The sequence below is a fragment of the Ambystoma mexicanum genome, chromosome 1p (genome assembly GCF_040938575.1).
Source record: "Ambystoma mexicanum isolate Mex_15411 chromosome 1p, UKY_AmexF1_1, whole genome shotgun sequence".
In the NCBI taxonomy this organism is placed as follows: domain Eukaryota; kingdom Metazoa; phylum Chordata; class Amphibia; order Caudata; family Ambystomatidae; genus Ambystoma; species Ambystoma mexicanum.
Window position 1 is genome coordinate 1,347,108,819 of NC_090921.1, and position 16,330 is coordinate 1,347,125,148.

Sequence of the window (16,330 nt, forward strand, 5' to 3'; positions counted from 1 at the left end):
GTGGAGGATCTTAGTGAACTAATTTTCAACTGGAAGAACAGCATGAGATTGTCGCACTGCTATTGTGCTGGAGTTGGAATAGCAGAACCCTCAAGGCTGTCCACAGATTGTTAAAGAACACCTTGGAAGAATTGACGGACTCACTGATGTGGTACTGGACTGGGAGTGGAATGTCTGGGCTCTACTTTTAGCTCGCTTATTGCTCTTGTTGTCTTTCTCCAAAACCGTTCCAATCCATGGCCCCACCATTTTAAGGTCAAACCAAAAGTTGATGGCTGGAATGTTTTGAACAAATAATAACCATGGGCACATCTCTTGGCAACCCTCCAGTGTTTCAGCCTGCCATGCCCTTACAGAAGGGCAATGACCATATGGAAATCAGGGTTGGTCCCACCCCAAAAGGGGCAGTCTAGCCCGAACTGCTAGGTCACATCCCTTCTGCAGGAGACCACAAGAATCCCCAGACTTATTTCGGCCTCGTTGGGCGTCATCAGTGAGGAGTAGCTTGGGTCTCTAGGCCCAGCAAGCTTGAGACCCACATCTGGGCATACCCGTCCCACTCAGGGGTGACTGAAGCACAGCTCTTGGCAACCCTTTTAAGGTACATTCGTCTTCACGGGGCCGATTAGCCACGACAGCGTTGGCTGTTTTATGATTACCATGATTGAGAGAAGCCAACTGGTTGAATGTTTGGCTAATGCCTTCTCCAATGCTTCCAGGATGATTGCTGAGGAGTTATCAAGGATGGGGTGAGGCTGAGGAACATATATAAAGAGGCGCCACAGGGCACGTTTATGTTTTCATGAGATGTTACAATCTTTTCTTGAGTTTGCATGAATCTTGGACAGATCTCACCATTGGTTCCGAATATGATGAAGGACATTTTGCACAATGAGAGTGGTAGGCCGTTGGAGGCAGAGATGTTTACTCCCTGGGAAGAATATCTCAAGGCTGTGTCTTTCATCATAAATTGGTTTCTACCCCAGTTGTAAGAAACATAAGCTGTCTATGTCCAATAATAATACTTGGGCATAACATGGTGGAAGCCTTGTCAGTGTTGTAGTCTGTTTGCTTGCTAGTTGCTTGAGTGCTTGTTGAATGTCATTAATGCAATGTGGAGCGAATACTGGTGAAGGGTTCCTCGCTGTCAGTTGGGACAGACAGGATATGGGCATGGACCCAGAGACTGGCTTATGCTGACTCTCCCTCATCCTCTGAGGGGGAAACACCGGTCCAGTATTTAGCTGATTCCAAACATGCCACTTTCAAGGGTGCACATGGGGTGAGGACTGACACTTCAGGAGGCACTGGTCCATTAGTGGCTGGCGAGCTACACATATTGGCACAGAGATTTCTGAGAAATGGAGTCCCCTTTCTACCACCAGCGTAGGTTTAGTGGCCCAGCGTAGGTTTAGTGGCCCACCCTGGTGCTGCTCCCATGGCACTGCCCTGACTTTCTTTGTTGCAGCCCATTCCTGCTCCAACGGCATCTTGCGTTGTACATTGCCCAGTGCTGAAACACAAGGCTGGTGCTATTGTTGGATTCCCCTCTTCCGCGGGCCACAATTGCATTGTTGCAATGTCATATGGAGTTAAGTTCTTTAGAATCTTGTACAGAAAAATGCTGCAATGAGGGCCATGCTGGGGAAAAGCTGTTCGTTTCCTTGGTTGGGTGAATAAGGCGTTTAATGAAGTTTAGGGCAAATTTGTAAAGCCCCCAGCCTGTATCATTTTGTGTTGGGGCCAAAACATATGTGTCAGTTATGTGTTTCTATAGTCTTCACTGGCATAACGGGGCCCTCACAGCCCCCTTGGTGTGGGGGCCCCATGCTGCCCATGCCCAGCACAGGGGCCCAGTGGCGGTTGGGAGGGCCCTCAGCAGGGCTTGCAGGGTGGCTTCCACATTTTGTTTTACGCCACTGATAGTTCTGTACTGAGTCAAGTGCAATATAGTGTGGAAGCCCCAGTAGCCTTCATCTCCAGCGTAGATGTTCTGAGGTGGAAAGAGAACTCTAACCTATTTCTGGTGTCCATACCTTTCTGTCCATCTGTGTGTTGCGTTCCATATATTTTGAGGACTAGCCATAAACTGCTCAAATAATTGCTCAGTTCCACAGGGTCAAGGATAGCCACCCATAATCTTGCAAGGTGGCAGCTGTAAGGAAGACGTGGTATCAAACAGTAAGACACACATTAGTGATCACAGTAAGGATGTTTATTGACCACAACTGGGTTTAAAAAATGCCTATCTAATCCTAAATCTAAAGATGGGAGAATGCTGCGACCATCAAATAATAATAACGCAGTCGTAGTGTTGTCTTGGTCAAAATAAAAGGGCCTATACTAATAAACCTATTGCCAGTCCTTACTTCTAAATACAAATAGTGTGGGAAACAATGTTATGCAAAAGAAAGGTGTTCAGGAAATGATATTTCAGGATATTCAAGCCATTGACTTCTCTTCCCCATGTTTTTAGCACGGCACAAGGCAGCACACTCGATTTTAGCACAGTCTCTGGCTTCTCTAGCACGAGCATGCAGTTCAAATCTCAGTATCAGGGCCTTCTGTACCAAAATCTCTTTGCCATTCATAGTCTCTTACATCAGAGGACCTGATACGACAAACAAACATTCAAAAGTTCCTTTCTCTTCAGGATTCTAATGTACAACATCTTGGGTGATTTTCGATTCACCCCGGTTCTCCCTCCGCCAGGCTCAGACCCACTTTAACAAAAAATCTTCAATTGGGCTCCCTCTGCTGGGCTCATCCCAGATTCATGTATTTTTCCAAACTTTCTCTTTCTTCAAAATTGAAGACTTGAATTGTGCGCTGGATTTTTTCTTGACCCATCACAGGTCCACTTCGATTCACATTTATTTGTTCACTTTCAAATGATCTCTCTCCACCGTACTCAGATCAAATGTATCTACTTTTGTCACTCCTCAACTGGATACCTTGCAGAGACTTTCGATTGAGCACCCACATGGTGCTGGACCACTCTGTCAAAGGTATTATAGCTTGCTTTAAAGTTCAATCACTCATCAGCAGTTTAACTTCACTCGTGTCTCTCATCATACGCGTTCCAACATTGTTCGTTCCAGCGCTTGCCATACAATATTGCTGTTGATTTCACTGACGCTGCTTTGTTCTTGGAGCCAAGGACAGTACCACGGTGGCTGGGGATTCTCCCTGCCTTGATTAATGACTTGTGAGGGCCCCGGGTATCTCAAACACAAAATGCAGGAATTTTTTGCCTGTTTTCCTGAACTTATCTTTTCCAATCTCGAGGACTCATGAAAACAATGGTTCTTTGTCGAAAGTATCAAGGGTACTTCCCTTGCGATCCCTTTCTGTTTTGCCGTCTTTCTTCTCTCGTTAAGCTGTCATCTTGGAACTGCTATTTCCTCGTGTGTTTTGCCTCTCTTGCTCCGCCTTTTATCCGTGTGGGGAAGTGTAATAGAAGTCAGGTGTGAGTGATTGTCGATAATTGCCTGACCTCGCCTGATCATGCTATTGGGACATGGCAGGTACACGGCTCGGTTGTTAGTCTGTTTTCCCATATATCGAGCTGACAGTGAGAAAGTGTTTGCATTGTAATGGGGGGGGGGTCCTAAATAGCCTACCGGGTAGGATACAGTTAAGGGGTTGCCAGGAAGGGGATATCTGAAAACCCCTCACTCAGGTGATCCTCCCACACTGGTCCACCCCCAGGAACTGGATGCAAAAGTGATGGCCACGTCCTGGCCACCTGGATGACAGATCCCCGGGTACTAGTGGGTAAGACACCTTCTGGTTTATCACACAGCCCAATCTGTAGGAATTTAATTTCAGAGTAGAGTTTGTCACTGGTTGCAGAAGTTAGGTGGTGGATTAATTATCTCTGATACAAGTACAGGGCCTGCCAAATGGCATTCAGCTGGGTGCATATAAAATGGATATGGAAGTATATGAGAGAATGTGTGTATGATTATTTGTGAGTGAATGTGGCTTGAAGAGGTGGGGGAGTTGGTCTATCTAAAGCACTTTTCTAAGATGGTTGGCCAGAATTAAGGGTTATGAGAGTTATGATCACAGTATTGACAATGAGTTGTCGGTATGCAAGGTGTGTGTTCTTAATTGCTCCCCCCTTGTCATTTGCAGGAAAGGCTGATGCATGTTCTGCATTATGGCCATTGGAGGAGGAGTATTACCAAGAAGGGACTGCGGGAACAATATTAGTGGTCAACCATGGACAGTGATGTGGAGAGGATGGTCAGGACTGTGCTCTATGTACATTGAGTGGTATGGTTGGTGAAACCAGTTGTCTTGAGCACTCTCCCAATGAGGGCCCGGCTAGGCTATATCATCTAAGATTGCCATTGATTTGACAGGTCCCCTAGATATTCTGAGATGTGGTGCTACGTTTGCCATTGTTGTGGTAATTTACTTGGATAAACGGTTAAAAGTAGAGATTGCTTCTGAACTGACCACACCATACCACGCATTATAAGATTTTCTGAGGAGATGTTTTTATAGGGTGGGCTACTCTGATGGGAAAGTGTCTGATAATGGGATCCAGTTGACAACAGTAGTCAGGATGACATTTTTAGGAGACCAGAGTATTAAATCAAGAACCATGTCTCTGTATCATTCCAGCTGGACAACATTGGTGGTGAGGATGAATAGAATTATTTAAGGAATTTTCCGTTATCACTGACTAGGTTGGAATTAGAGAAATAATATGTTGAAATTGTGTTGATTTATAGGTATAACCTGAATTCCTCTACAGCATGACCTACGGCATGACACCAAGTGTTAATGAGGTACAGGGTGCCAGGAACAATTTTTATCTACTGTGGCTGGACAACCATGATGAAAGTAAAGTGCATTTGGAGGAGGTGTTGAAGAGAGTGAGAGAGGTGCTAGCCAAAGGCTTATTCTGATAAGGACAGTGGAAGAAAGATTGTGTTTAGAGGGGGAGGGAGGTTGGGTCAGATTTCGGGATCCCAGAAAGATGGTTAACGGGTTGCTGGTGCTTATGTCCCACAAGAGGACTGCTAGGGATGGAGCTTGGTGTGTGCATTTGGAAGACGACCAGGTTGTGGGAGAACAGCAGGGTGGCCGAGATTGTGTCAGAGGATTGTTTTCAGAATGTCAAGCATGGTGAATGCTTCCTTACTTAAGATAACCCTGGGTGTAGTGATTCTAGAGTTGGTATATAATACTACTAATCAAGGTGTTGGTAAGACCGGTGCCAGGGAAGTGACTCTGCGCAAGATGTTCTGTTGAGGTGTGCCAGGCCTGCTGGTGAAGTTGTGTGTGATGATGCAGAAAAATGTCGCAGTGGTTCGGTGCATGGAAATCGTAGTATTGAAGGATGGATTTTACTTTGTATTGATGACACGTATTAACTGTGAAGGTTATGGCTGTTTGGTTTTTAATTTTTTTTTTTATTGTTTTGTTAGTTTCTTTTGTATGCACTTGTGGTGAGAAAGATGTAAAGTAATCGTGACTGCTATTTTCCGGCTGGCTCACTTTAACATGTTATGTTCAATTCTGTCATGTATATATGTCACATGAAATTGTGATCGGGAGGGTTCCATTCTTGCGCCAGTTGGAATTGGGCTGGCTGGCGTGCTTGTGTGAGGTACTTGGCTACCAATACATTATAAAGGAGTCTTCCCTGTACGAGAGGCCACTCTTTACAGACAGCGAACTATGTCTTGGTGAGGGCCAGAGTGCAGATGTCGTGGCTGGAGATAATTGTGAACTTGCGGCGAGCTGAGTTGCATGGGCAGGGAGCTGAGGTTGTGTACCCCACACAGAAGCCATAGGGGAAAGTTGAGCAGAGGAGTTGGGTACTAAGCCTGTGCTGGCACAATCCCAGGTCCTGGGGACCAATGGAAGTTGAGGGACGTTCTAAGTCTTGATAGCTTCCGTCTGGCTATAGCCAGTACAGATCAAGAGTTTGATGCATATTTTCCTGGGTCAGTGTTGGGATGTTTGAGTGGTGGTTCTAATTTGCTCTCATTTATTGTCAATGCCCGTCAGATGTTGGTGGTTGACTTGGATCAACACCTAGCTGTTGCTGTGAAAAATGATGGTTAGTAAATGGCGGGAATTGCCTTTGGATGGGACTGCCAGCAAGTGGCCCGCAGAGGCTCTCATAGCTCGGGATGTCTAATAGCTATTTTGAAAAGCGTGAACCCAAGGCCTCTGTTCCGCGGTGAGGAAAATGCGATTATAGTTTAGGGTTAATGATTATGATTGCCACTATTGTCTGAATTTTTCCGAAATGGGAGCCGACTAATCATTGGAAAGTGATTTGTGATTTAGAGGGATTTGCAGAGGCTGCAGGAGCTCCTAGGGTGACAATGTTGGTGAATAGGTGAATGAGGCAGTCGGGTCAGGCACTGTGGCAAAGCGATGGAGATTAGAGGCACCCAATAATTTGAATGGTTGAAAAGCAGTCCACTGGGGCTGCACAAAGTACTGTGACACCAGTATGGCAATTTCCAGCCATAAATGATGCCTCTTCAGTGTTGACGTTCAAAAGACTTCTAGAAATGATTTAAGTTTTTCTATGTTTTTTTATTTATTTATTTGCATTTTTAAAGCGCTCACACAGCCCTGCGGCATCGAGGCGCTGTTACAGGAATATGTCTTAGTTGCGTATTTACAACGCGCTTAATACCCAGAGGCTTATAAGCGCGAACCTGTGTTGCTTCGTGTTGTCTTGTTGCCAAGGCGAGCACGTTGCCGCTGAGCTAGACTACCTATACTAAAACAACCTGCCTCTTGCTTGGCCAACCCCTTTTTTAAGTGACTTAATAACAGTTTAAAAGATGTGTAAACATGTTTCCACTTCCATGCTTCGCTGTTAAAAAAAATTGTGAAGAATTTGCTGAATGAGAGTTTACAAGTCCAAAGTGTCTTGAGCGTAATTGCTGGTTTGGGGTCTAGAGATAAAGTGCCTTTTTAATTAAGACGGCTCAGTGTGTCCCATTGTTTTTCGTTTTTTTGCAGAGCTGGTGATAGAGTAGACGATGTTCTCAGAGGAGAAAAAGGAAGGAAGTCCCAGATTTGGGAAGCTCAATTTTCCTGTCGGCCTCTGGATTAATTCTCCCAAGAAGCACTTTGCAAAACTGGGCCGCCGCTGGCCCAGCGTGGGCTCCATCAAGTAAGTGTTTGTCTCTTTCCATTTTCCCCTTCCTTTGCTTTACTCATTCTCATCTTTTTCCTCCATATTTCATTTGTTCTCTTTTAACCTTTTGAGTGCCACTAGGGCGTGTATATTTGCCCTATAAAAGGGGTCGCAGTTTGCTATGAGGGGTATATATGCATCCTAATGTGAGAGGACAGGAGGCAATAGGACCCCCGTGTGTCACCCACATCAAGTCCTGGGGACTGCTGCACACATTTTTTATTTCGGACTTGCATATTACAGGTCTGCCTGCTGGAGCCTCCGTGCACGACAGGTCTGACCCTGCCAGGCACAGAGGCCATGGTAGGCAGACCCGTCACAGAAGCACCGGCACTGTTAACAATGGTGCCGGTGCTTTCATGGTGTCCTCACTCCTATGGGACTCTATGGCAATGGGGAACAACATTTTACCGGTGCCTGACTTTCCGGGCACCAGGGTTGTAATCTCCCGGTGGCACCGGGAAGTCAGGCGCAGGTAAATATGTACGCTTCGGCAGCAACCCGCCGGCTGCACCGGCACGGTTACCACCGGACTGTAATGAGGCCCACTGTTTTATTTCTTTACACCGATATGGAACAACGTAAAAGGTTAACCCTTCTTTTTTGTGTCACAAACATGTTTGTATGGCTAATAATCCTGCCTCATCAGTAATAGTAATATAATATATATATATTGCTTATTCCTAAGCACTGTAAAAAAGTTAGGAAAACAGAACAAAACATATGAGATGAAAAAGGCACTTCCAATGTTAACGGTTAGAATTGGCGAGAATATGAGTTTTGAAGAAAGACCAAAAAGAGGCAGGAGTGAATAAAGAGAATACAGAAGAACATTCCAGAGTTTAGGAGCAAGTGTTATGGCCCAGTAGGGCCGGTCCCCCTTCTGCATGCATGCAGTAAACACGACACAGGAGCCAGAGATGGATAGCTGGCGCACAGGGAGCCGCGAGCCCCTTTCATTGGGCACTTGCACATGATTAGAGCTGTCCCTGTGGGTGACTTGCTGTGGTCACTTAAACCACGAACATGTGAAACTACCCGCACCCTGGTGGTGACGGGCCTAAGTCACAACATCGCAGGCCAAGGGTAACGACAAATCAATAATGAAATAAAATTACAAAGTGTACAATTTACACACACTTCTACTAGATATCTCGCCAGGTAGTTCGCAGGTGGCGGTCGAGCAACACTAACGCGCACCTACACGGCATCCATTTTGAGCCCTCTTGATAGGCGGGTTCACAGCTGTAAAAGCACATCAATGTTCCTTTATTTTCTCGGGCCGTGCGCAGCTCCCACCAGCGACAACGTGCTCAGCCACTGGGTCCACTTTAAGCATGCCGAAGATATGCGGGATCGCAGCTTCAAACAGACATAATTACTGGGACCGGTTTTCAGCATATTAATAACGTGCGGGCTCACAGCATCAATTGCGCATCTTTACTGAGTCCTCTTTGAGCATTTATGGAAAAAGCAGGAAGCCAATTCAACCTCACACCATAGTCTGTTTGGGAGCAGGGGGGCAGGGGCGTGCTCTGGGGCAGCATGGCCACAAGGATAGGCACATAGGCTGAGTAGTGTGGGCACCCCGTCGCTCTTATTCCTATTACCCTATTCCCCCGAAAGAATAGTACAGACAGGTTTTTGCTTGTGGAAAAATTATAGGCCGTAGGCTTATTTATTTTCTGCAGAAAATAACACCAAATAATAATCATAACAAACACAGGATAACACCAACTCGCTTTTTGGGCACTTCGTGTCCAGGGGTTGTGGATGCCCAGCCTTCTCCTCGGCTCGTCTTAGTTACCCTGGGGCATCCGTTCCTGGACACGTGCCGCCGCCTACGACTTTCTTCTACCGTGTACCGAAGAAAGTACTCGGCGTTCCTGTTCCTTGTTCTGTCTCCTTTCCTTGCCTTTTTTCTGCTGGGTGGGTTGGGTGGCAAAACGTTTCCTTCTCCCCCTTTTCCAGGCCCTAGGAGCTTACCCGAGTGAGGTGAGCTCCTTGCCTGGTTGTGCCTAACCTGCATTTGCTTGGGGTACTTATACCCCCCTGGCCCTTTGTTGTCCCTCTGAGGGGGCCGGACCTCCTCCTGCCCCCCTGTTGCTTTCCTCACACCTTTCCCCCCATCGTGTGGGGTTTCCCTAGCAACGCTGAGGGTGGGGGCGCCGCTTGGCTGCCCCTCCCCTTGTATTTCGCGCCGTTCTGTTTCCCCCACCCTGCGCCTAACCCCCCAGGCCCTCCATCGTGCCGTACTTTGTACTGCACGGGGCCTGGGGCAGTCATGGGTTTAGGGATAACTCACTTGGGCAATCACATTGTTATTCATCAAGGAGCTATAGGGTATCAGGTGCTCCCCGACACCAGCAGGCAAAGCCGCACACGATGGGATCATGGGCTATAGCTGCTACGCCTCTGCAGTACTTGTAGGGGTGCATAGGGGCATGTGTAGACAGTGGTCTGGGCTGCCGTCCCAGGGTGGAGACATCATTATAAGGATGGGCGGGCTGCAGGCAGCGGTCATGGGCCGCTCCGCTTCAGGCTCCCCCAGTGGGGAGATAAGCCAATTAAGGCGGTGGTGTGGGCCGCTCCTTCTCAATCCCTGGAGGTAGTTGCCTTCCACAATGCAGGGGTGCTCAGACTCGCTACGCCAGGCGGGAGCTTTTTTTTTTTTTTTCTCTCTCTCTCTCTCTCTCTCTCTCTCTCTCTCTCTCTCTCTCTCTCTCTCTCCCCCCCTCACCCCCTCTCTCTCTCCTCTCCCCCTCCCTCCCCTCTTCCCCCGTCCCCCCCTTATCATCAATGCAGAAGCGGTCCACGCCGCGTTGCTCATGTATTCCTTCGGCCGCACACAACCACACAATCCGTTGGTCATCAGTATTGTCCATGGCGCAGCAGGGGCGTGCTTCACACAGCGGAGCCTCCCCGCTATAGCCCGCACTGGGTACTCCTGCAGCAGGCACTCATGGGACAAGAGACCTTGTCAGCTGCACCGATCGTTGTTGGGGGAGGACCCATCAGCGAAAATGGAAGTGTGCTCCAACATGGATGGGCTGCAAATGGGTTCTCTACAGATCTCGTTGCCAGTTGTCACGGGGCCGGGTAGGGCCATACTCCTTCCTGCATGCATTCAGTAAACAAGACATAGGAGGCAGTGAGTCAGATGGATAACTGGCGCACAGGGAGCCACATGCCTTGAAAAAGACCAAGGAGGGTCAAAACACGTTGTTAGCTTTCTGTTATAAAACCCACACCGTGACCAACCTTTTCCAACCAGTTTGAGATTTTGTTAACACGATATTATTATTACAAATCAGAGCCACTGCCTAGGCGCTTGTGTGACTAGGGTTCTAACCAGTTTCTGTCTCTAGGGGACATATTGCACTGCTAGATCTCTGTGCCCTGCGGGACACGGCCAACAGGGTGTGCCAAAAGCACCAGTGCAAGCCAAGCAAAGTGCTGTGCTGAAACGGCCAGTGGCTAAAGGGCCGTGCCTAAAGAAGGCACACGGGAACGTAGGAGCAGAGAAGGAGAATAAACAGCGATGAGAGATAAAGGAAGGACAAGCCTTGGGTATATTTGAACACAATAGAGAGGTAGTGAAACTAAAAAAGGGCAGAAAATGAAAGCTAACTAAGAGAGGCTAGTGAAGGTGAAACAGAAGAAGGAGACGGGAACTGGAAAAGGATATCAAAAGAAGATTTTAAAATAGTATTCAAAGCAGAGCGAGTAAAGGATTTGCATAAAATATATGTAAACTCTGTTATTCTGTAGAGAACATATTGTTGCCATCGAGCCTGTGTCTAAGTGTTCTCAATTTGTGCACATAATGCAACCGAGACGGAGTAAGAGAAACGGATTTGCCCAGAATCACAACATTTTGGTCAGGTAGGAAGTCTAGATAGTAGTCCTGGACCTGGACTACATAATGTGTTTGGCCAGTGCAAAATGGTTGGTTGGTGGCAATTTGGAGATGGTTTTGCGCAGTTGCCTTTTCATTTGCTGATAGAGGTGCGTATTTAGTTCGAATGTTTGTTGTGCTCAGTAATTATTTTCAGTTTTTCGTCTGTTGCGAATATTGTTATCTTTGAGCTTGTGACTGTATTGCTAAGCGCGCAACCCGGCTTGCATGAAGGCAAAAAGATCTGATTTTGCGCGATACACACCGTGGGAAAGTCGTTTGTGTTCTTTTACTTTTCATGGGGCCTTCGCTCTTCGTCATATAGGATAAAGGCAGCAGTGATCCCAGAAATAAAACGTCGACAAAAATGAGTTGCTGCAAAATAGGGGTAGTCAAAATTAGTGCTGCTATGATGCAGCATGAACGAATGCAAACATTTTGCACTGGCAACTTTTTTTTAATGAAAATGGGCCCTAGGTCTTGCATTGGGGTCTGTATGTGTAACCCTACAGCCCCCCCCTTCTTTTTCTTCACTTATCACACACATTTTGCCTTATTCCTAGCAATTGCCACTTGCTGGCCGCACCACCACTGTTTGTTGTTTTTTATTATTTATTTGTTCATGTTTTATTTACTTATTTCTATTTTTGCTCAGCACTTTCCACCTCTTCCCGCCTCCCTGGCACTTTACCCTTTCCCTCTCCCATGCACTCGCGCGTTGTCAATGTCACTGGGCCTAGTAAAATCGTTGTTTTGTTCTCCCTTGTTCCCCTCCCTTGCCCTGTCGCGCTCTGAAACACTTGTGTACGAGCGCGATACAAATAAAATATCAATCAATCTGTAGGTCGCCTGGCTTTAACGTCAATAACTTAATCCCTCTTCCTCATCACCACTATCTTTTTTCTCTTCTTTTCTTTGACCCTTATTCCTCCTCTGTTTAACTCTTACCCCATTATCAAATTACCATTCCTTCATTTTTAGTTTTGGATATTAGGTGCCGGATTGCGCTCCCGACACCAAATGTATACAATATGGCTGACCATTGCATCATTTGCGCTACAGCCCAGCCCACTGGAAATGCGCAGGTCATTTTCAGAATAAGGTGAGCTACTCATTTCCAAAAATGGGTCTAAAAACAGCACATCCTCTGCTGTATTTGTAGACTCTCCATTTTTTGAGAACCTGTCTAAAATCTACATTAAAAATAAAATTAAAATAAAAACAGTCACAATATGATGGGTGAAGGAGGGAGAAGGGGAGTGATGGGCAAGAAAGCAGAGGGAGAGCAGTGGGCAAAAGAGCAGAGAGGAAGCAGTGGGTCAGAGGTGTGGTGGTGGGCCAGAAAGCAGAGTAGGAGCGGCATCCCAGAAAGCAGAGAGGGTGCAGAGGTCCAGAAAGCAGGGATAACAGTGAGCTACAAGGAAGAGGTGGGGCAGAAAGCTGAGAGGGAGCAGTTGCCTAGAAGGAGCCAGTGAGCTGCAGATTGGGAGAAAGGATGGGGAAGAGTGTGATAGAATAGGAGAAAGGATGCAAGATGCAGAAGGAGCGAGGAACGATGAAGGACGGTAGACTGCAGGAGGAACTACACTGGGGACTAAGGTGTGAGTTGGGATCATGGTTTGGAGTGTGGCGGGTATTAGAAGAGTGTGAGTTGTAACTTGGCAGTGTTGCAGAACACCTGAGTATGCACATGACTGGCAGAGGGAGAGTTTTGGGAGTGTTGGTAGTGATGGGGAATTGGTGAGTGTGAGGGGTGTTGGTGAGTTGGTGTGTGGGTGCTTGGAGAACATAGAAGGGGAATATTTTTACAATTATAACTGATAATGATCAATAAAGTTAATAATATCAAATAGGCATGCACATTAAACCAAAAAAGTAGAGTAAACAAACACTGTTCTTTCAAGCCTGGGACACCTGGGACTCTTCCTATTAAATTGTTACAAAAGGTGCAAATAATGAGAACCTGGCTCACTTGTAGCCTCACACAATGCTTATTTCTTGCAATCTGCCAATCTTACACCCGGCATTTAACAAAAAATGTGCTGCATAAATGCTGCAATAAATACAATTTTGTGCCGCAAAATGTGCTTTTTAAGCTGCACAAAGTTTCAATTCATGCCACAATATCGTGGTCTGAAAAAACTACAAACAGTGCAAAACGCTGAAGCTAGACTACTCCTCGGGATGAAATGATTTCAACACATCACCGCAGAACTTCGAATCCTCCACTGGCTTTTACAGCTTCACAGATGCAACAATACTTTACTCCCCCTATGATATAGCAGTATCAAGCCAAAGACCTAACGTTGGTGGGCCCCTGGTCAAGGAATACAGTACAATTAGGGTATGTGCCAAGATCTCACCTTTAGAAAAACGTGGGGACAGATGTAAAGGGGGTATTGGAGAGAATGGATCAGGAATGGAGAGTGTGGAAGAAAGGGGGACGGGCAGGGGAATATGGCAGTGTAGAGAGACCTGTGGTTTCTAAAACAACACATTTTAGCATTCAATAAAGGCCTTTGCGGGAGACCATTAGTGGTGACAAAAAAGAACAGTTGCCAGCTGGCTTGTGGGAAGCAAAAATGGCCGCCCATGATATGCTAGAATTCACAAATGCGCATGTGGACACAGCTGCAAGTAGAATGTGTTTGCGGCTAGACCTCCAATGTGTTGTTGAATGCAACCAGAATTGCACCCGAAATGTGCTTGATGCGGATGTAGAGCGCTGTTCAGGCACATGTTCTTGCCTATACCATTAAATTCCTTTTCCTCCCTATCCTCTGCTTCACCAATCGCACTTTCCATGGAAAGGCGTCAGCTTATTTTACAAGTACATTGCAGCACTACACACTAAGGCCCAGTACTGCAGCACTAGTTCCGGTTCCCAACTTCAACAGAAAAAAACGACAGAGAAGACCTCTTTCTTTGTACTGGCCACCCCATTTTCATCTCAATATCTAAGTATCGCTGCATGGAAGAGACCCAGCAAACGTTCAGGAAATATCCAAAGACCTGGTTGTTCAACTTTCTGATCTGAACAAAGCAGCAGTAAGCCAGACTCTAAACAACTAGTAATATATGTGATCCTTAGGACACCCTCTTTTCGGGAACCACATTCGTATCGTACCGTATAAAAAAAAAAGTACCCAGTCAATTTACCGAAGCAAATTTCAGAGTGGTACATTTCAGTTCAAAATAAAAAGGTGATGGCCGGAATGTTTTGAATTAATCATAACCACGGGCACAGCTCTGGGCAACCCTCCAGACCATTGTTTTTCTGCCTGCCAAGCCATTACAGAAGGGGAAAAACCATATGCAAATCAGGCTTGGTCCTATCCCAAAAGGGGCAGTCCACCCCACACTGCTAGGTCACATCCCTTCAGTGCAACCATAATACCGAAAAATACCGAAAATCTTAAATAAATATATATAGGGTAGTGGGTTAAGGGATTAAAATGGGTTGGGTGGGGTTATATGGATAGAAAAACAGGGGACTTGTGGGAGACCCCCAAATTAATTATTTTGTTTCATTCGGTAGTTCTTCAGTATTTTGTTTGCAGTGAAATGTACCACTCTGAAAGTTTCTTCGGTAATAACACATATAACCTATAAAATCACTCTTCAATGGAGACCAGCCTCCCCTCCCTCCTCTTCAAGGAACCACATTTCCACCGTTCCCCCCCCCTCACCTTTGGGCGGATATGCCAACAATTCAATACAGAACATGCACTTTAGCCAAAAACTAGAATTCAGAATTAAAACCCGCTTTACTCTACAACCAATCTCGATAATCTCTGCAGGGAGCAGCTAGAAGATACCTACCTTTTGCACACCCACCATTTCCTATTAGACTCCATTCTGAACCACAAGCTCTGCTAACAAGGAAGGCATCTAACAGCACACATCCCAGCCCTCCTTTCCACTTGTATCCTCCAACACTAACTCCTCACCACTCACATTTTGCACCCTTAGACCACAATAATTCCCCATCTAAGACCAGCAAGGTCTAACCTACAGAACATTCCCACCCTGTCAACTTGTAATCAACACCCCAAGCACACCCATCACTACCTCTGAACTCTGGGGCTATCCCACCCCATCGCATTCCCCCACCTTAACAGTGACACCACACCGACACACAGGTAACAAGTGCTTACAACCTGCACGCACCAACACTAGAGATTTCTGCATCTGCCATACCTTCTTTCCCACTAACACCACCCTGCCCACCCGCTTTCTTTTGCAGAGCCACGCGCAATGAGGCCCGCATTACTGGCAGAAGGGTGCTATAGAAGACCACATACCTTACACTACCATACCTTAATGCAGTAGTAGCAATGGGAGTAGGCACAAAGGTTTGCCAGGTGTATATATATCATTGATAAATGGGGGCCGGATCACAAGTGTGCGTTTCGGTGGCGGCGGGCAAGATTGACATGTGAATGCCTCTGGGTCTGGGAGAACAGGGCTTCAAAGTAAAGCATACGGTTGTCAGGGGCTGAGGGGGGCAAGACTACCAGTTGTGGGAAGAGGCTAGCATTATCACAAAATACAAGTGGTTGGTAGACGGTAAAACAAAATGTGACCTTTCACTTTGCATCGTTGCTGATGATGCGACAGATCTTCAGCCTACACTTTATCGCCTCCCATGTCACTTCCTGTTTGAGGTTGACGGAGTTTCCCAAAATGGAGGACAGACTAAGTGAGAAAAACGATTGCAAACATTTTTAAAATATGACAGATGAAGACGGTTTCCCTGGGAAATCATCACAAATTATAAACATGTTCATTTTTTTAAAGGGTTATGTCTTCATGCCTGTAAGGTGATTGCATACAAAATGAAAAAGCGGAGGCACACAGCCCTACCAGCTCCCCCCGTACCATATCCCACCTAAACCTCCACTAATCTACCCTCTACCCCTCCACATACATGCACAGCGTGTGGACGCAAGCAGTACATGCACACAGTGCACCGTGCAGATGCCACATGATCGCCGCTAACTTCATCTTCTTGTTTGCGAAGCAGTCGACGAAACTGTGGTGGAGACTTTTGGGCAGCCAACAGCTGAGGAACATCTCTGAGCCATGGAGGCAGAAAATATGTTTAAGAGACACAGAAACTCACAGCTCCTCAGTCAATAACCCAACAAGGAAACAGGCAGCAAAGGCAGAAAGAGGATGCGTCCTATACAGCTGGGCAGAAATGGGTCGGGGAAGCAGCATAGTATCTATGTCCCAAACTTGAGGCC

At 46.4% G+C, this 16,330-nt stretch overlaps 1 protein-coding gene across 1 annotated transcript in view; it reads left to right on the top strand.

Annotated features, from left to right (window-relative positions):
- Positions 1–16,330, top strand: part of RASIP1 (Ras interacting protein 1) — a 263,056-nt gene that overhangs the window by 61,576 nt on the left and 185,150 nt on the right. Inside the window, exon 2 of the mRNA XM_069607023.1 lies at positions 7,006–7,159. Coding sequence (XP_069463124.1) covers positions 7,026–7,159 — 134 coding nt within the window. The 5' untranslated portion in view covers positions 7,006–7,025. The remainder of the gene's footprint in view (positions 1–7,005; positions 7,160–16,330) is intronic.